At 38.5% G+C, this 21075-nt stretch overlaps 2 protein-coding genes across 2 annotated transcripts; one reads left to right on the top strand and one right to left on the bottom strand.

Moving 5' to 3' along the window:
• Positions 1–15089: 15089 nt before the first annotated feature.
• Positions 15090–16265, top strand: LOC140965273 (uncharacterized). Its single transcript, XM_073425425.1, has one exon. It carries the CDS (start codon positions 15160–15162, stop codon positions 16183–16185), a length of 1026 nt encoding a protein of 341 aa, XP_073281526.1. The 5' UTR covers positions 15090–15159; the 3' UTR covers positions 16186–16265.
• Positions 16266–16890: 625 nt separating this feature from the next.
• On the bottom strand, positions 16891–19396 carry LOC140963851 (proteasome subunit beta type-7-A). Its single transcript, XM_073423310.1, has 9 exons — positions 19294–19396; positions 19011–19172; positions 18239–18380; positions 18025–18121; positions 17863–17932; positions 17659–17763; positions 17474–17572; positions 17279–17366; positions 16891–17192 (listed from the first exon to the last, which is right to left on the bottom strand). The coding sequence occupies exons 2-9, from the start codon at positions 19143–19145 to the stop codon at positions 17116–17118; spliced, it is 813 nt and encodes a 270-aa protein (XP_073279411.1). The 5' UTR covers positions 19146–19172; positions 19294–19396; the 3' UTR covers positions 16891–17115.
• Positions 19397–21075: the final 1679 nt, after the last annotated feature.

Below are 21075 nucleotides of genomic sequence, written 5' to 3'. Positions count from 1 at the left end.
GGCGCCTGTTTGAGACCGTACAGAGATTTGTTCAACCTGCAAACCAAGTTCTCTTTGCCTTTTTCCGCAAAACCTTCTGGCTGGAGCATATAGATTTCTTCTTCAAGATCTCCATGAAGAAACGCCGTTTTCACATCTAGCTGTTCTAGATGTAGGTCAAACACCGCACACAATGCAAACACTACTCTGACTGTTGTAAGCCGAACCACAGGAGAAAATATCTCATTGAAGTCAATTCTTTCTTTCTGAGCATATCCTTTTACCACCAATCTAGCACGATACCGCTCCACTTGGTTATTGCCATCACGCTTGATCTTATAGACCCATCTGTTTCCAATGGCTTTCCTTCCTCGTGGTAGTGTAACAAGATCCCAAGTTTGATTCTTGTCTAATGCCTCCAACTCCTCTTGCATTGCTATCATCCATAAGGATACATCTGAGCTTTGAGTAGCCTCGCGGAAACTCGATGGCTCACCATCCTCTGATAATAGACAATATGCAATATTGCTTTCAGTGACATAATCTGAAAGACAACCTGGTGGTCTTCTGTCTCGAGTTGACTGCCTCACATTGGAAACTTCAGACTCAACATGTTCTTGTTCTTCGTGCTCTGGTACTGCTTCACAAGAAACTTGACCTTCGTCTGTCTTATTTTCCACCTGAAAAATAGTAGTTTCTGAATTCGGTGTGCCTTTGTCTCCCTTTACTTTATCTTCCTCGAAGATAACATCCCTGCTGATGACAAGCTTGTGAACAGTAGGATCCCACAAGCGAAACCCCTTTACTCCATCAGCATATCCTAAGAAGATACATTTTCTGGATTTTGAATCCAACTTCGATCTTTCTTGCTCATTGTACAGAACGTACACAGGACTTCCAAATGTATGCAAATGAGAATAATCTGTCGGCTTCCCGGTCCACATCTCCATCGGAGTCTTCAGATCAATCGCCACTGAAGGAGAACGATTGATAATATAACAAGCGGTTTTGACTGCTTCTGCCCAAAATGACTTTTCTAGACCTGCAGTCCTCAACATAGCTCTTGTTCTGTCCAACAAGGTTCTGTTCATCCGCTCCGCCACTCCATTCTGTTGAGGTGTGTAAGCCGTCGTAAACTGTCTTTTGATGCCCTCATGTTGACAATATGCATCAAATTCGTCACTGGTATATTCTCCTCCATTGTCAGTCCTCAGACACTTGATTTTCTTTTCTGAATCAAGTTCAACCCGCGCTTTGAAATCTTTGAAGATCTGGAAAGCATCTGATTTCTTCTTGATTGGATACACCCAACATCTCCTAGAGAAATCATCAATGAACGAGACAAAATATCTCGCTCCTCCTAGGGATACAACCGGTGCTTGCCAAACATCCGAATGAATCAGCTCCAATATGCTTTTGCTCCTGGCAGTAGAAGTGCCAAACTTTAATCTGTGTTGTTTACTGGTAACACAATGCTCACAAAAGGGTAGTGACACTTTTGTAAGTCCCGGCAACAGCTTCCGTTCTGAGAGAATTTTCAACCCCCGTTCTGACATATGCCCGAGCTTTCTATGCCATAACACTGTTAATTCTTCTCCTGAACCATTTGATGCAACAGCTAGTTCCGCCTCTTTGTGTGTTTCTCCCAAAAGTACATACAGATTTGCAGCAACCTTTTCCGCCTTCATAACCACAAGCGCGCCTTTCACAATTTTCATGATCCCGTTCTCGATCCGAGTTTTGCACCCGATGTCATCCAATTGCCCCAAGGACAAAAGATTTTTCGTCAGTCCTTTCACATGTCGTACCTCCTGTATGGTGCGAATGGTGCCATCAAACATTTTAATTTTGATAGTACCGACCCCAGCGATTTCCAAGGCATGATCATTTCCCATGAATACAGATCCTCCTGAGACTGGTTCATAATGATCAAACCATTCTCTCCGAGACGTCATGTGCCACGTCGCTCCTGAATCCATAATCCATGTGTCACAAAATTTGTGCCTGCCTTCTGCAACAGTTGCTGCTTCGCTGAATAATATTTCACCACTGCCTGAAGTACTGGCCACATTTCCTTGAGAACTTTTTTCAATACTCGTACACTCTTTCTTGAAGTGCCCTTTACCGCCACATTTAAAGCAGTAAATATTTTTCTTCTTACTTCTCGACTTTGATCTACCTCGTCTTTGGCTCCCACTGGAGTCACGGTCCATAAATCTTCCTCTTATCATCGGTAAAGCCTCTGCCTGCTTCGATGTTACCAACCTATCTTCCTTATTCTTGCGCCGGCTTTCTTCTCCGAGAACCGCAGTTAAGACATCATCGAATCTTAGAAAGCCCATAAGAATATTGTTGGTTATGTTGATGATAAGTTGATCATATGAATCTGGTAGACTTTGAAGTAGAAGCTCCGCACGTTCATTTTCCCCTATTTTATGCCCCATGGAAGTGAGTTGGGCAAATAGAGTATTCAGTGTGTTGATATGGTCGGTCATCGATGAAAATTCCGCCATCCGAAGAGTATAAAGTCTTCTCTTTAGGAAAATCATATTGTGTAGGGACTTGACCTCGTACATCTTTGTCAGAGTATCCCAGATAACTTTTGCTGTTTTTATCTCAGAGATACTTGACAGTACTTCGTCTGCTATAGCCAAGTGCAGATTGGAAACAGCATTATCATTCATCTCATTCCACTTTCCATCATCCGTAATCTCCACCGGTCTATCTCCAATAGCCGCCAAGCAATTCTCCTTTCTTAAAACTGCTTGTATCTTTATTTTCCACAGCATAAAATTGCTTCCGTTGAACTTTGCTATCTCGTATCTTCCCGCCATTATGTCTACAACAATTTTAATAGACTGGACAAAATAATCCCGCCTTAAATAAAAAATCTTAAAAAAATCTTTTCTGATGTGGAAGATCAGTCTAGGCTGCAACCACAGAGCATACTCAGAATTTTAAGAAATTTTAAACCAAGGCTATGATACCACTTGTTGGTTCCACGTGCGGAATTTGAGATAATAAACCCGAAAATAAAGAATAAATTGGACACCGAGATTTACGTGGAAAACCCCTAAAAATTATTAGGGTTAAAACCACGGGCAAGATAAAAAGAATTTCCACTATAATATTTTGTGGTGTACAACTCACTCACTGTGTTTCCAAAGAGAACACACACTCTCTTAATACAGGAGAACAAACACCTCACAAATATTATATAATATTATAAGATGAGAGAATACTCGAAGAAGGGATAATTTCAGAATGAAGGGGGGGGCTCTATTTATAGAGCCCCTTGTCCGTGTGAATACGCGTATTCATATTTCCTCGAACATTTTATTAAACAAAAGCGGCCCACGTTTTTTTTTCTTCTGACACTGGTCCCCCCTTCCCACTTTGCCGACAATATCTTGTCTTCCTCTATTTTTCCTCTGAAGAAAAAATGGGCTTATTAGAAGTATTTATGAAGTATTTTCATGTGTACGTATGTATGTGAAAATCTTGAATTGTAAAGACATTTTAGGAATGATTAAGGTTTTCTTGGAGAAATTTTGGGATTTTTAAAGGTTGATTTTTTAAAAAAGAAAATGAAATAACTGTTAAGGTGAGACCTTGTTATTCAAGTCTTGGGGAAATAAGATAAGAAGTGGTATGAATGAAAATAACATACTTTAGGATAGAGGTTTTGACGGCTCTGCTGGTTTTATTTTAACATATGCCTAAATTATTGTCACACTCCCACACTCAGGGTTGACACTGGTTTTGTTTAATAATCACACAATCGAAAACAATCAGCCTCGTAGTACAGTATAGACCAAAACCAGTTTATATAATAAATCCCAAACAAAACCCATTGTTTTTACACCCAAATGAAATAGTAATGCGGAAGCGTTTTACCATTAATTAACATAAAATTCAAAATATCTATCTACTACAGATCTTGCACATCACCAGCCCCAAAAGTGTTCAGACTTTTCTTCCTCAACCTGTTCTTCGGTTTTATCAGGGAAGGGAAAGTAAGAGGTGAGTATTTTGGGAAATACTCACCAAGTGAGGGTCGAATCGAGCAAAATATAACAACATGCATAAAAATTCGAAACACAATTCATATACAACGAGACTCGTTTCACATGCATGACATTAACCAGGCATTGAGATTCCTCTACTTTCTATGATTTACTGATATCAGCCAATAATTTTTATTCATTTAAGGGGGCGAGGCCATATAACGGTTACAATCTCACCGTGTAAGGGCCATAAACATATCATATTGGGATTCTCACCTATATACAGTCGAATCCTCAAAGTGCCCAAAACCATATGACAAACAACACAGGAACGGAGTAGAACAAGGATTTGTACTCGATCGTATTTTCGAAAACAAACATATGCATAAACCAAAAGTTTAACATTAAAAGAAGCCACTTACCGTATTCTGAATGCCAAAACGTAGGTGCACAGCTTCGTGGATTGGATCGCTTCTGGCTTCTTGCTCGGGCAGCGCTTCGGCTCACGATCTAGGCTAACTTTGGACAATTTTTGGGGCAAGGTTTCGGCTAGGACAGGTTGCTGGAACTTTCGAAACTATCAGCTAGGGATTTCGGGATTGTGGTGTGGTGAAGTGTGGGGAGGATGGCCTATTTATAGGTGAGGGGAGGAGGTTTAATGTGGCAGCCAAATCCTACCCATATGGCATCGAAATCATATGATTTTCTTTCCATTTTTCACCAAATCTCACCCTTATTTGACTCCAATCGTTCCCTAATCCAACAGCCTTGATTGGCTTGAAATTTAGGTGCAAGGGTGGGGAGGATTTGCTGAATCTTGGGTTAAACCTTATTGATTCCTTGTGCATGATTTGCTGATTTGATTCCATTTACTAGGCTTCCCCATTCATGCATGGATATGTTCTTGTATATGCATGCCATTAAATTCAAAATCTCGAAATTTAGGACCACAACCCACCATTCATGTAATTATTTTCTTTCCTTACTTCCTAAGCTTGCACAAATCTTCTATGATCTTGTAATATTTTCTATAAAATTTTTGAAATTTGTATGCACAAGTGTAGATATGATTAAGCTCCATCATTAGAGATTTCCAAAACACAAGGATTTCCAACATATTTCCCACTTAATACAAGAATCCAAGATCCTAATTTCCTTGCAAATATTAATTACAAGGTTTGAAAAAAGAGAAAAATACAGTCCTCACATCCTTATCTCCTTATGAGAAGTTTCGTCCTCGAAACTTGAGTTGGTTTGATCACCAAATAGGTAGGGATATTCCTTTCGCATCTTCTCCTCCACTTCCCAAGTTGCTTCTCGCTCTGTGTGGTTGGACCACTGCACTTTGACATAGGGAATTATATGCCGCCTAATAACTTGTTCTTTGGTGTCCACGATTTTGATGAGGACTTCTTCGTATTTTAATTCTTCTCCCAAGTTTCCTTCGATCAAGGGTGGTTCTACTTCCAACACGTGACTTGGGTCCAGAATATACCTCCTTAGTTGGGATACGTGGAACACGTTGTGAATTCTTGACATGCTTGGTGGCAGTGCCAGTCTGCATGCTAGCGTGCCCACTTTTTCTAAGATTTCAAAGGGTCCGTGTAATGCCCAAGATTTTATCCTGTTAATCTGAGATGAGTATTTGATTGATTGAAATGATTATAGACAGAGCACGTCGAGATTGGATTGCAATTGTTGAGGTGTGAATATGTTCGAGGACAGAAGGTCTCGCGCATATGCGCGAGCTGTGTGGTTCCAAGATGTGCCGAGACGAAGGTCTCGCGCATATGCACGACAAGAGGCGCGCATATGCGCGAGGTGTCCAGTAGCCAATGTGTTTGTCCAGAGAAGTTGGCGCATATGCGCCGAGAGAGTGCGCGCATATGCGCCGTGCAGACCAAAGAATAAGCCATGTGTCCTTGCCATGCATTGATATGTGTACACCTCTCCATTCCTCTATCATTTCTCAGCTGAAGAACGAAAATCTCTGAAAGAAACATCCTCAACTCCACAGTACATGAGAAACTTGATTGTGCAATATCTAACCATCCGATTTTCAGTCCAAGTGTAGATTCTTGCTCTTCTCATTACTAGCTACCAAATGATCTAAGTATTATTATGTTCTTGCTTGGTTTGGAAATATAATGTTGGGGAAATTAGATTTTGAGCTATATGATATGTTCTTGATATGTTGAGATTCGTAGAATCGAAACCGGATCGAAGAGATGAGATCGTATGAGATTGTTTTGCATATAATTATATTTGTGGTTGGGATTATACAGATATTGTGACTTGTATATGATATTGGTTGATGAGGATGAATTATGGTTATTGATTATTGATGTTTGAGTTGATCGGTATCGTGAGATTTCGCCGTTATGCCGTTGAAATGTACCAAGATTGAATATTGATCCGTATGTGTACTCCTTTAAGTTAGAGGTTGATATGGTACATTGTATGTATGTCTTTTCAGATTGGTATTGACAGATTGGATATCGAGATTTCAAGACTTCGACTTGTTCAAACCGAGACTACGACAAGAAAGGTATAAAGCAATGTTGATTCGGGATTGCACAACTCGAATTAGATCCGATTTGAGTTTCCCAAAATCACATACTAGACTGTTTTTAATTTGATACGGTTATGCCTTGTCTATTGAATTATAGCAATGTACATGAGATAAGTAAGCCTTGGTAGAATTGCCAAGTAGTAGATGTTCGGTGATATCGATGGGCGTAGGAGAAGATCAACTCCTATTGTAGATATTCGATATAGACAGGGCCGAAGTCTAGGAATAAGACGTACCGCCACCACGATTGGGAGAGGAGGTGGGAGACTTGTTACGTCTTATTCACACCGGGATCCCTAGACTTAGGTATGAGTCGAGTCAAAGAATAAGAGTCAAAGAGATTTATCCGTAACTGATATATGTTTTATTATCTTGTGTTTATTTGCATGACATGCATGTATACATGTTTTATACTGGGATTTGTTCTCACCGGAGTTTCCGGCTGTTGTTGTGTCTTTATGTGTGCATGACAACAGGTGAGACAGGATCAGGGTCGAGACAAAGATGAGAGATCGAGATAGCGTGGTGATTACGGGCATAGACGATGAACTAGTTGTTCTACATGTTGATCTGTAGTTGTGGTTTTAAAACGCCAGTTTGTATGACTGTAATGAACCAAGACATATATTTACTTCGTTTGAAATAAAATAGAGATATCATTTGTGTGTGATTTATATACACTTGTTTTGATATTAAAAGCAAAATTTTGACCCACATTTTCTAGCAAAGATCCACTTAATCCCAAAGATAATTGAGTTAGAGCCCGAGTCCCCACAGTCCGACATATCGAGGGTTCAGTTTCCTGACTTTACTGAATCGGACGACCCCTCTCATAGACGAGACTTGACGTAAGCCTGCTCGCCCACGTTGAACTCTACAGGCCTTCTTTTCAGATCCGCTCATCTCTTCTGTTGGTCTTGAGCTGCCTTGAGCTTTTCTCGGACAATTTTAACCTTGTACACGGTCATCTGTATTAGCTCGGGTCCTACCACTGCTTTCTCTCCTACTTCATCCCAATACAGGAGTGATCGACATTTCATTCCATACAGAGCTTCATATTGAGCCATTTCAATGCTGATGTGGTAGCTGTTGTTGTAAGCAAACTCAATTAAGGGTAAATGAGTGCTCCAGTTGCTATTGAATTCAAGGGCGCATGCTCGCAGAATATCTTCTAAGGTTTGTATGATTCTCTCAGTTTGTCCATCGATCTGAGGGTGATAGGCCGTACTAAGGGTCAGTTTTGTTCCTATGGCCTCTTGAAAGCTCTTCCAAACGAGCGAGACGAATCTTGGATCTCTGTCAGATAGGATTCTCACTGGCACTCCATGCAGCCTTACAATGTTGTCCATGTACAATGAAGTCAACTTGTCGAGATTGTAATTCATGCGGACGGGTAGAAAATGCGTAGATTTCGTGAGTCTGTCTACGATTACTCATATACGGTCGTGGCTTTTCCTTGACTTTGGCAATCCTACCACAAAGTCCATGGATATATGCTCCCATTTTCATGCGAGGATTTCCAAAGGTTCCAGTAATCCTCCAGGTCGCTGGTATTCTGTCTTGACCTGCTGACATATCTGACATTTGGAGACGAATTCGGATACATCTCTTCTCATGTCATTCCACCAAAAATTATTCTTGAGGTCTCTGTACATCTTCGTATTGCCTGGATGGACTGAGAATTTTGACTTCTGCGCCTCTGCCATTATTTCTTAGCGAAGATTATCGCTGTCGAGTACTTATAGTCGCCCTTTCATCCACATTACTCCTTTATCATCTATATGATGATTCTGAGATTTCCTTTCTCTGACTTGATCTTTAAGTTTGGTCAGTACTGGGTCTCGATCTTGGTTTCATATTACAGTCTCTTGCACACATGGCTGGACCGAGAGGAAAGCTAGAGTCACTTTTCCTAGGCCCTTCCAACTTAGCACATCAACCACTTTGTTTGCTTTACCCGGATGATATCTTATGGTCAAGTCATAGTCCTTCAGAAGTTCTATCCGTTGCCTTTGCCTCATATTAAGTTCCTTCTGGGTGAACAAATATTTGAGGCTCTGATGGTCGGTGAATATTTCACATTTAGCACCATAGAGGTAGTGCATCCAAATCTATAAGGCAAAGACAACCGCTGCCATTTCCAGATCGTGCGTAGGGTAGTTCTGCTCGTGCGGTTTCAACTGATTTGATGCGTAGGCGATCACCCTTCCTTCTTGCATGAGTACACATCCTAAACCTTCCTTAAATGTGTTACTGTAGTTAGTGAAATCTTTATTTTCTGCGGGCAAGATAAACACTGACATGGATGCGAGTTTCTCTTTCCGGTATTTACCTGCCAATCCAATAAAACTTCTGATATCGGTGGCGTTCTTAAGTCTCGACCACTCTGTAATTGCCTCTACTTTCCTTGGATCCATTGACACTCCTGCTTTCAAGATCACATGTCCTTGAAAGGACACACTCTTTAGCCAGAATTCACATTTGCTAAACTTAAAATATAGCTTATTCTCTCTCAAGGTTTGTAGAGCAAGGTGAAGGTGCTCTTCGTGACTTTTCTCGTTAGGGGAATAGACGAGGATGTCGTCGATGAATACCACTATAAATTGATCCAGGAATGGCTTGAATACTCTGTTCATCAGATCCATGAATGCTGCTGGTGCGTTTTCAGTCCAAAAGGCATCACTGTGAATTCATAAAGCCCATACCGCGTTTGAAAGGGTGTTTTGGGGATATCTTCAGCCCTGACCTTCAACTGGTGGTAACCTGTCCTTAGATCTAATTTAAAAAAGACAGCGGCTCTCTTAAGCTGATCAAACAGATCGTCTATCCGCGGTAGAGGGTACCTATTCTTGATTGTGATCTTGTTCAATTCTCTATAGTTGATGCACAATCTCATACTCTCGTATTTCTTCTTTACGAAGAGTACTGGAGCTCTCCATGGAGACACACTCGGTCGAATTTGCCTTTTATCTAGCAATTCTTGGAGTTGTTCTTTCAGGTACTTGAATTCAGCTGGTGTCATTCTGTAAGGTGCCTTAGAGATTGGTGCAGCACCGGGAACCAGGTTGATCTCAAACTCAACTTCGCGGTTCGGGACCGTCCCAGAGTTCTTCTGGAAAAACATCCGGGAACTATCTCACTATCGGGATGTCCTCCAGTTTCAGCTCAACTTCCTCTTTTACTTCGATGAGCATTGCTAGGTAGATGTCTTTTCCGGATTTTATGGCTCTCCAAGCTTGGGAAGCGGAAAGCAGTGACTTTCGTTCCTTGTATTTACCATGATAAACGACTTCCTCATGATTAGGGGTTCGGAGTTTGACTCTCTTTCCCTTACAATCTATTATTGCATTGTTCCTTGCTAACCAATCCATTCCTAAGATGATGTCGAAATTGACCATGATCAGTTGTATCAAGTCGGCTCTAAAAGTCTGATTACTGATACTGATTTTACAATCTCTGTAAATTTCGTGAGTTTCAATGGCCCTACTTGTAGGTGTGGCTATTCGAAAGGGCTCAGTTAGTTTCTTGGACTTACATCTTAACTTCTTAACAAATCTCTTAGATATAAAAGAATGAATAGCGCCACAGTCAAATAACGCATAAGCAGACACTTTTTGAATTAGGATGGTACCTGTCACGACTTCATTGGCGTCGTCTGCCTCTTCCTGAGTTATGGCAAACACCCTAGCGTTAGGTTTGTTCTCCCTCGACTTGTTAGGGTCTGCTCCCATGCTTGGCTCAATTCCTCTATTGGGCCCTGTTGCTCGGTTGGTAGCTGTAGGACACTCTGCAATTCTGTGGTCCGGCTTCTCACATCCAAAGCATACGCCGCTGGCTCTTCGGCATTCCCCGGTGTGTCTGAAACCGCATTTTGGGCATTTTGGGCATGGCTTGATTCCTTGATAGTTCGTGGCGGGGAATTGCCATGTGGGAGGTCCTCCTGACTGACTTTGCCTTTTGAACTTCTGTCCTCCTTGGTACGGCTGGCTGTTAAGAGGACGCTTGTCTTATTTTCCCCTTCTCTTCATCGGATATCAGTTTTGGCTCGGATAGCCGCGCCCATCAGATCGAAAAATTCGACAGGTTAGTAGACTGCTAAAGCCGATTGGATTCGGCTGTTCAATCTCTTTTTAAAGCAATGTAATTTCAAAACCTCATCTGCCATGATTGTCGGAGTATAAGATCCAAGAGCATTGAACTGGGAAGGTATTCCACCACTGACATATCCGGAGCTTGAGTAAAATTTTCAAACTCGCTCAGTTTCCGCAGTCTAAGCTCAGCTGGATAATACTGTTTCAGGAAAGCTTCTCGAAAATGCTGCCATGTGATTGGTCGTACATCTCTCATGGCTGACGAGATCGCTACCCACCACTTGCATGCCTTGTCTTCTAATAAAGGCACTATCACGTCCACCCTAAGTGCCTCAGGGACATCCAGCAGTCGCAGCTGGGTTTCTATACTTTTCAGCAAGTTTTGGCTAACTTTCGGGTCGGCAGCTCCACTGAAGGTTGGACATCTGTTCTTGCGAAGTGATTCATAGTGAAACTTGATTCCATTCGGTGGTGGAGGTGGAGGCGGCTGGTTGGTGTTCGGGCTCACTAACCCTTGCAGTGTTATTGCCACTATCGTGGCTATATCCATCAAGTCAGCCTGGTTAAGACTGAACCCCGGCGGTGGTCCATTATTGTGAGAACCCGAATTTCCAGCAGCAATTAATATTTCAGAAGCTGGTATTTTTCAGTAGATAGAATCCAGTAGCAGAAGAGTTCAGTAGCGCGAGATTTCACCAGACAGCTACTGATTCTACTTATGACTTGTAACTGAAGCAGTTAACATGGAATAAAGGCTGTTAATGGCACATAATAACAGATTATGGTCATTAATTGGAAGGTAACAGTCAGATTTTTGCCTATAAATAACACCCTCAAATCTCTGAAATGATGTTACACAAATATTGAGTTATCACTTGAAATTCGAACTAAGAGAGTGTCTTTTTCGAGCAATAAAATCCAGTAGCGAGAACAAGCAGATGCCAAACTTCAACCGAAACTTTCTAGCAAATTACAGTAAGTGGGCTTATGTATAAATATCTTGAAACCAGTTTGATAATTTCTGTTTTCTAGCAAATTATATTTATTTTTGATCTCTGATTTTTGAAGCTCTGAAACCTAGTGAACTAATGATAGGAATATATATTCTGAAACATTCATGATTACTGAATTCTGATTACTGATTACTGGCCTCACCCCTTAGAGGAGATAACATATAGAAGACTGATATCAGTTTAGCAATGAAATTCACAAACGTACTCAGTGCTTGCTTGCTAAATTTTAAGTTCTGATTTCTATTATGAAACCTGTTATTCCTGAATACCGATTCCTGTTCTGAAAGTAAGAGTTCTGTATATTATTTGTATTACAGTTTTTGTTAAAAATGGTTTTGAAAACTGAGAGTTATTCTCGCCCCCGCTTATTGAGTGACGACCAAATCACTCACCCACTAAATACATCTCAAATAAGAACCAGGAAGAAACGTTAGAAGAAGAAGAACAAAATCAGTTCTGGGGCTGGTGAAGAAGACTGATGTTTCTCAGTTCTAATTTATTTTTGTTTTCCACCACATCTGTTAAGACATTGTTATGTCTGTTTTTTCATTTTCGCTGTAAAACATTAGTTATTCGAGTTTGTATTAGACAATGAAATATTCAGTATTATGAATAAAAAGACCGGTTTCTGAATTTTGTACTTCTGAGGCTTGTTGTTTTAGAATGTAAATTTGATAGCAACGCCGGTGTCAACCAACCCCGTCCCTGGGGCATGACAATTATCTTCCTCATTGGCATGGTTGTTGTTCGCATAGCGGGGGTTGCGGTTTTGTCTCAGGGGTCTACCGGCCATTTCTTACAGTTTAAACGTTTCTAAGAATTTGTTGCGCATAATGATAAGACTGAATAAATAAATTATGCTGAAATCAATGAATAAATAAACATAACTTTATTGATTCTGAATATAGAGGAACATAGACAACTGAATGGAAACAAATCGTACTGAAGGAAATAACGTAGCAACAATGAGAAAGTAAACTCCTAATAAAAAAATGGTCAACTAAGACACTCTACTCCACTATCTCTCCATCCCCGATGGCCTCTACGGGCTCCGCCTCTATTCCTAAAGGCTTTTCTTCCTCGGGCTCCTCTTCTGGCTCTTCTTCTTGCAGTAGTTCTATCATCTGCGTGAGCTGGGCATTCTCCCCCGTGAGCTGTGTCACATGCGCCTTCAACTCCTGTATCTCTTCATCAGCCTCGCTCAACAGCTGGCTGGAATGATGATGGTACTGCTGACGTTCCATCTTTTTCTGCTTGACCTGGCCCCTCAGAGTTTCAGCATGATCTGTGTTTTCTTGATTAAGAAGTTGTTTCTGGTTTTAGTTAATTTTAACATTCCTTTATTATTATTATTTTTGGCTTCTTAATTGATTTCAGTTCTTCACGTATTTTTGTGGCTTCTCTCACCTTATATCAATCAATTTCGTAAATAATTGTTGGAATATTTGGATGATTTTTTCGGAAAAAAAAAATTCTAGAATCAGTACTGAAATATTTGGATAATATTTCTGAAACTTCAAGTGAATAATTTGAGTTTTTACTTCAATATTGGTTGAGATATATGAAGATTTGGTTCAGTTGTGTTACTTACATTGTTGAATTTTAATCTTTTTTCCCCCAAAAATGTGATATTAAATATATATGTAATGTTGTTAAAAAAAATTAAAAAATGTAGAAATCACTTTATCTTCTGGATATCACTTGTGTAAGTATCACATGAACTATTGATATGCTTACAGAAAGTTTTTGGATATTCAACTAAGGTGAGAGATGAAGTCTATATCCTCTTTAATTGCACTCCACCTAATATGGGAATCAATTGCTTGTCGAATCCTGGGTGATAGAAATTTTGTTGGGACACCTTGAGTAAGTTTCTTTTCTGGTTGATCCAATGTCTCCATCTTTACCATCCGTGTTTTTTTTTAATCCATATAATTTCTGATTCATAAAAAGCATAATTAACAATGAATTAGACAAATATTTCTTTTTAAAGTTGATGAATTGGAGACCAACTTTAGATTTGATGCAAAAACTGTATTTGTAAAGATAAAATTTGGACTTAAGTTTTAATGATTATGAGATGAACTGATAAACCCCCAGGTCACTCAAAGAATTAATATGATAAACTTACAAACTGAATGGTACTGATCCGATCTGAGCCAAATTACTTCGTGTTGACCATCAACTGATATAAATGCATTCTCTTAGTCCAACATTCAGTTGTCTTTTGAGCTTATTCATATTCGATCAACAATGTCATATTATTTCTCCCTGTTAAGAGAATAAAAGATTATTTGGTTGCCTCATTTAACTAGTGTCCAAAAGAATTTAATTGTCTAGTTCTATATTTGGAAAGACCACAACAGCACGTGCACTCTCTGCAAGATTATTAGGCATCCATTATATTTATGAGTACCGTTCATATTTATTGACGTTGGAACCATTATCTATATAAGGGGAATGCATAAGAAATGTTAAAAATAACTATGCCTCTCTGAAGCTTGCATACGAACAAGTATTCCTGCATTTTTATCGGCCTCACTCAAGTGTTCTATTTTCAAGCTGAAAATCCACACAATGAAAATACATGTCAGATCATTTAATGATCATTCAATGTATCACATTTATTCTCACTTATCATTTATTTACACAAGCAATAGTATATTGTGAGAATTATTATAACTGTCATAAAAGTGTTTCCGAACAGATCGACTTGATTGAATAGCTGATAGGAGTTTCAGCTCAATAGCGTTGGTGAACCAAACTGAAGATGATTTTTACAAAAAGTCGTACCGGCCAAATCTTCTAGTGAAATCCTTCTGTAAATAGATGAAAGGAGATGTAGAAGTTTTGCCTACAAACTTTCATAAACAAACTTTCGTTTCTATTGAATTTCAGTCATTTACTTACGTGATCTGATCATATTTGTGTATAAATCATTCACTTTGTATATTGAGTTGTTTCCGCACTTATATATTAGTTGTTCGATGTGCTGCTTAGTTTGATTGGAAATTTAATTGAGATGCTCACACGACTTAAGTTAGCAAAATCTGTCTGTTTATTTTAAAAAAATTTATTCACCACCTCTAAATTTTTTTTCGATTCTAACAATATTATGTTGGAGATGATATCAGAAAAGAATTTTGAATAAATATTTTGATAAAAGGAAATCGCTATTTGGTTTTATTTTGAGAAAATAAGAGACGATGATTGTAAATGTAAATTGTATACCAAATTTCTGGATGTCTTTATTTTTAAAGTTATTTCGTAATATTCATGTGCTATGTGGAGTTAAGAGATATATTTAAATTAGTCTATTGGATATTACAATTCCTATAATAACTTTTTCTGTTGGCATATATTAGCCTTCTATGCTTAACTAAGGTCCGATTCTTTTCTTCTCTTGGAATTAATCCTCATTCTTTCAATTTTTGATTTCAACCCATTTCCTTTCATTCGATCATGTCATGATTCAGACACTATCCTAAATCTGAATCATGTCCCGACAGCAAGAGACCAATCCTCATTTTCTCCCACATCAAAATGATCCAATACTCGAGTTCCCTTCACAATCTCGCCACCCACAGCATGAACCGCCACCGCTCCGCTCCACACGAGCACGGGAACAGACACCTCACAGACCCAGTAGCCCCAACCGTCCCACGCAACAGGCGGTTCCGCCATCATATCACGTGGAGCCACCGCCGGGAAGGTCCCATCACACCAGTTCAGCAGGCCTCAGCCCAGCTCACCACTCTACACAGCAGGCAACTCCGCCACCGCCGGAAATGTCCCATCACACCAGTCCAGCCGGCGTCCAGCCAGCTAACCACTCTACACCGCAGGCAACTTCGCCACCACATCATGCGGCAGCACAGCCACAGGCCCATTACTCGACGCAAACAAGCCGCCGCTCCCACCACCCTTCATTGCTGCGAGGTCCCCCGTCCCAAAAAACCAGGCCACTAGCATGGCTGATCGCAGCATTCTGCGCACTTTTCTGGATAATTGTCATAGTCGGGGGCCTCATAATCCTCATAGTTTACCTCCTTTTCCGACCTCGGAACCCGAAATTCGACATATCGGCCTCCACCTTCAACGCAGCGTATCTCGATATGGGATACCTCCTCAACGCTGACATCACATTGCTAGCAAACTTCTCCAATCCAAACACCAAGGTGAACGTAGATTTCAGCTACGCGATCTTGGATCTTTACTACGAAAAGAACTTCATCGCCACGCGTTACGTGGAACAGTTTTCTTTGATGAGAAGTGAATCCAAGTTCGCCAATGTGCACTTTATGGTAAGCCAGGTTAAGCTCTCAATGGGGCACAGAATGGAGCTTACGAGACAAATGGATAGCGGGATAGTGAATTTTGAAGTCGAGGGTCTGTTTAGAACAAGATCAAAGTTGGGGGGCATCTTCCATTATTCATATTGGTTGTATGCTCATTGCCAAATTTCTGTCGCCGGACCGCCGACCGGAATCTTGCTCGATAAAAAATGCGTGACGAAGCGATGAAAGGATAGGAAAGAATCTTAATTTGTTCTACTCGATCATCAGTTCAACAAGATCTTGGTTTTTCCCACTGTTTTGTAAAGTCTATGTTTTAAATCTACTTGTATAAAACTCGAGGAAGATGCTTCAATGATCGAAAATATAAATTCAGAAATCTATATCTATTTATCAAATTAAACGGTAAAAATGACATTTCACGTTTTAATTATTAAACTGGCAAATGGCATTTCACACTTTAATGTGTAATTGCTATATTAAAATTTATTTTAAATGCCAAATTAATGCTAGATTATTCATTAACTCATGAGTCACTCGGAGACTCAAACTTATTTGTTTGATTAATTTGGCCATTCAATTAGCAACGAGCAATCTAATTAAATAGTAAAATTAATTCTAATAATGTTGAATACAAAATCAATCATAAAATACGGAAAATAAAAATTATCTTTAGAGATTAAGAAAAATTAATTTGATTCTAAATTTCACTTATCTTAATAAAGTAACTCAAAAAATAAAGATTTCAAATATGAATAATTCTTTCTACCAGCATAATAACAAGAATTAACATAAGCTAATGTAAGCACATTGATTTAAATTGTATACATATATTTTTGAATAAATTTAAATCGTATATTTAAATCTTATGACATCTGATTGGCAGCTGATCTTCATGATAGCATAAGCAAAAGATGGGGTCTATGTAATATCTAAGAGAAGCTTAACCATGGTAGACTTTAATACTGCAATGAACGCATGTCATAAATCCCAGAAATTGTAATCTTGAATAAAGCTTATACCATATTGCGGAACGAGAATTAGGATCCGTTGCAATTTCAACTTGAGGCTAGTCTATAAAAACACAGTTCACAGGCATGGCTTTTGTGTGCAATACAAAACAGGGACTCGCGAAATTGGAAGTAGAAGAAGCGAGACTTATTCTTCCATTGCTTCTCCTACTTCAACAACCTCCACCATTTCCTTCAATGGAGTTATCTTCGTCTTCAACACCTCTGCAAGCACGAAAAACATCAGAAAACCTTTGGAAAGGAGCATTTAACACGAAGCAAAAGAATGAGTACCACATGAAAATACTAACCAGTCTTTTTTGTAAATGAATAACCCTTCTCATTGATATACGTGCGTGGATTTGGCAGCATATAGTTTCTCAGATACTCTTTCTTTCCCTACAAAAGAAAGTATAGACAGGACATGTTGGAGTTACTTGAAACAACATATACAGAATCACTTCACTAAAAACTAAACGACAGTCTCAAGGATCAAAATATGAAACCTTTGTTATCACGCAGATATCCACGTTACTTCCACTTCCCAAGTCGTTGAATATGCCAGAGCAAATGGCTTCAGCTACCAACTTTACACCTTCATCTTTCTGCAAAATTGATTGTACACTCAAAGCGAAGAAATTGCAAAAACTAAAGGCTCGGGTGGTGCTATGAGGAAAATTAAGGAACTTACAGTCATCCCTTCTCGATATTTAGACTCAAAGACAGCCATAGCAGCAAGGGAGCCAGAACCCATGGTAGCAAAGGGCAGGGTGTCGGTAGAACCATGAGGATAGATCTGGATATTTATCGAGTCAACCAACATGATAGCTATGTAACCATATGATGAAAATGATGCAAGACACCAATATCCAAAAGGTAAAGAAAAATAACACACCGTATGCAGATGGGGGCCAGTCAAATCAACTCCACCAAGCACCAAAGCTGCTTGCACGTATCCTTGGTAGCTGTTTATTAAAAAAGTGGAATGATAAATTATAGTCTTCTCATAAAAAGAAATAATAGTGTTTAAAAGATGAGTATCGGTAAATAAAGTCACCTGAAAAGATGAGATTTCAGAAGTGTAAGAGCAGTAATAACCCTGGACTCACGACCAGTATGATACCGATGCAGCTTAAGCTGGGAGCTAACCATGTCTAGGATAGCACAAATCAAGAAAGAAACAAATAATTAGATGAAGCACTTGAAACTATTTGATTGGAAAGGCTAGAATATAATGAGCAAAACATCAAATGTGGTTATGTTAATAATACCGGTAACAGCCTCCGTGTCAGCTGCAGTCCCAGCTCCACAGCAGTAAATATTGGGAGCCATGTAATGAATCTTCTCGCAATTCTTGTCAGCGACAATGGGGCCTTCAGTGGCCCGTGTGTCTGCTCCGAGAATGACACCATCCTGAATCACATAGATATTAGTCAAGCATGAGTAAACAAAAGCATTTTGCCACACATTTCACTGATTTCCCATCTTCTGAACCTAGAATCATCACTTAAATGATTGGAAATCAATATTATTCGGACACATGTAGTTCATAAAAATTTGTAACAAAAACCAAACCTTTGTCAAAATCTTTCAAGATATTCAACCGTAGATCGACAGACTAACTACATTTTCAGTTCGATATCAGTAGTAAAACTCACCATGTACCGCCAGGAACAATAAATAGAAAATTATTCAAATCACTGCATCGTCTTCTTGTAAGCAACTATGAAAAGCTCCTTAAGTAATACCAACTGGAAGAAAAGATAGCATTACATTTTTCAATCTGGACTAAATTTCATGCCCAAGGATAGTTCCATGTCTACTGGTACCCAATCTCCCACTAAAAGTCCCACACTTTCATTCCAAATATAAACAGATAAAAAGAAACCCGGAATATAAAGTGGACTGAAGCCTAAATTTAACAAAAGAAACTCACGAGAAAACCTCCCAATAGAAGCCTCACAAGTTATCTATCAATAAATAAAACCCACAACATCATCCATTCGGAGCTGAAAGAAACCCAAAATGCGTAAATCAATGTACCTGAAATATCAAACCCACGATTGTTGTTCCTGTCTTGAGAAACGAGGGTTGCTTCAAACCCTTTTGCGCAAGCATATCGTTCCTCCGGCAGTTCTCGAAGCTGAATCCACCAGCTAATTGACCCTCTGTCTTCATATCTACCAAATTCTCTTCCCAAACAATCTATTCAAAATAAAAACAAGCAATCAAAAGAATCATCACATTACTGAAAGACAAATCAAAACGATACATTAATAGTAAACATAAAAAACTCGAACCAACGAGGATGAATCAAGAAACTCACAAAAAATGGAGATCCAAGCGCAAGATGGAGAAGAGAGGCGAGGGCCTTTTACAGATAGTGTAATGTCTTGGGAATAAAGAAACGAAGGAAGACGAAAATGTGATGAAATTGAAAGAGGTCGTGAAAATGCAATTTACCCCCTAAAAGTCTCACTTATACAACATTGGCTCCAATTGGGAAAAATAAATTGCTTCGCTACCCTCGAATGAGTCTTTTCAATTAAAATTTGAATATTCTATTTGGATTTTAAAATATTAATTAAAATATACAAATATAATTACACATTAAATTTTCCTCCATCTATTCTTTTATACTAGCGCTCCTAATCATGGTTTTGTTTTTAATTTATTTTTGTTTCTTCAATTTTTTTGTAATTAGGTTGTAGAGCTGTATGCTTGTTCAATTGTGGGTTTTTTTTATTTATTTATTTTTGTTTCATCAATTTTTGTAATTAAATTGTAGAATAAAGATAATTTTATAATTTAAATAAAAATGAGAGGTAATATGATGATTATAAAAATTGATAGAGTCAACATAAAAATGTCATACCGTGGCAATAGTTATCTAACTTTATAATAGTAATAGATATTTTTTTAGCAATATTTTTAAAATGAAAAAAACTTATCAAATAACTTATGGTATGGAAATTTAATGAAAGGGAAAATTATATTTTCTTTCCTATGATAAGTGTTTTTTTTTTTGGTCATATTTGCCTTTTTCTCTCTAATTTTAATAATTTTTTATCGATATAACACCAAAAATAACGCCGTGTCGTCAAAAATTAATGACGTGACATCGAATGTAGGTCACCATTTATATATGTGCCACGTGAGATTTGAAATGAGGATAATCCGTTAAAATAAATAAATATTTTTTTTATAAGAAAAAAACTTGCTCAAACGAATAGCCAAGAATTTTTGTGGTATAAGATAGGATACTGTTTAAACCCCTTACTAAAAACCTAATTTTTAGACTTGATAAACCTAACGTTGATTTCAAGGGTTTTTCCTTATTAGAGTAGATGTCCTGCAACCCAACTGTTGGCTAGAGATTTTATTGACTCAGTTGTAATTAACAATCTTTATTTTAATATAATTCATTATTTCATGGTCTGTTATTTCTTTATCTGTATACCCATGTTATCAAACATAGATAAAGATTTTGATTATATTTTAATACAAATGAATCGTAATTCGATATTGAAACTCGTTTGTAAACACTGTATGATCTAAATTCGTTCCTAGTCGATTCAGCCGCCTAAAACAGGGATAAAGGTCGCTTGAGCTCGAGACTAGCATCTGTGATGTTGTGTACTGCGTTTCTTGGTAAGGGCATAGAGATGTCCAAACATGCAGATGGGTAGTCATATGATGATTATACCGAACAACCCTCCCTCGGACTTTCCAAGTGGTTATCATTTATCGAGAGGATAAGTCCGTGGTTATTATTGTACACCATTAGTGTAGTACCCGAAAAACCAATAGGCGTATATATGTGCATAATTTTTATTATTTAATTTTAAATGGTTATTATTTTAAGAAATTGTTGATTTAATTGCATTTAAATCTTTTACGTAATTTTTAAGGATTTTTAAATCGCGTATTTCAAATTTTAGCTTTTTAGATATATACGCGAGACCGGACCGGAGATAGGAAATCGGAGATGAATTTTATTATCCAAAAATATTCCTAAATTTATTCCAAGATAAGAAATAATTTATTTTAATGAAATCAAGTGGATTTAAGTCTACTTTAATTAATTAATCACCAATTTAATTGTAGG

The sequence above is a fragment of the Primulina huaijiensis genome, chromosome 18 (genome assembly GCF_012295235.1).
Source record: "Primulina huaijiensis isolate GDHJ02 chromosome 18, ASM1229523v2, whole genome shotgun sequence".
Lineage (NCBI taxonomy): Eukaryota > Viridiplantae > Streptophyta > Magnoliopsida > Lamiales > Gesneriaceae > Primulina > Primulina huaijiensis.
The sequence above is the reverse complement of the archived record's forward strand: the minus strand, read 5'-3'. Positions and strand labels throughout refer to the sequence as shown.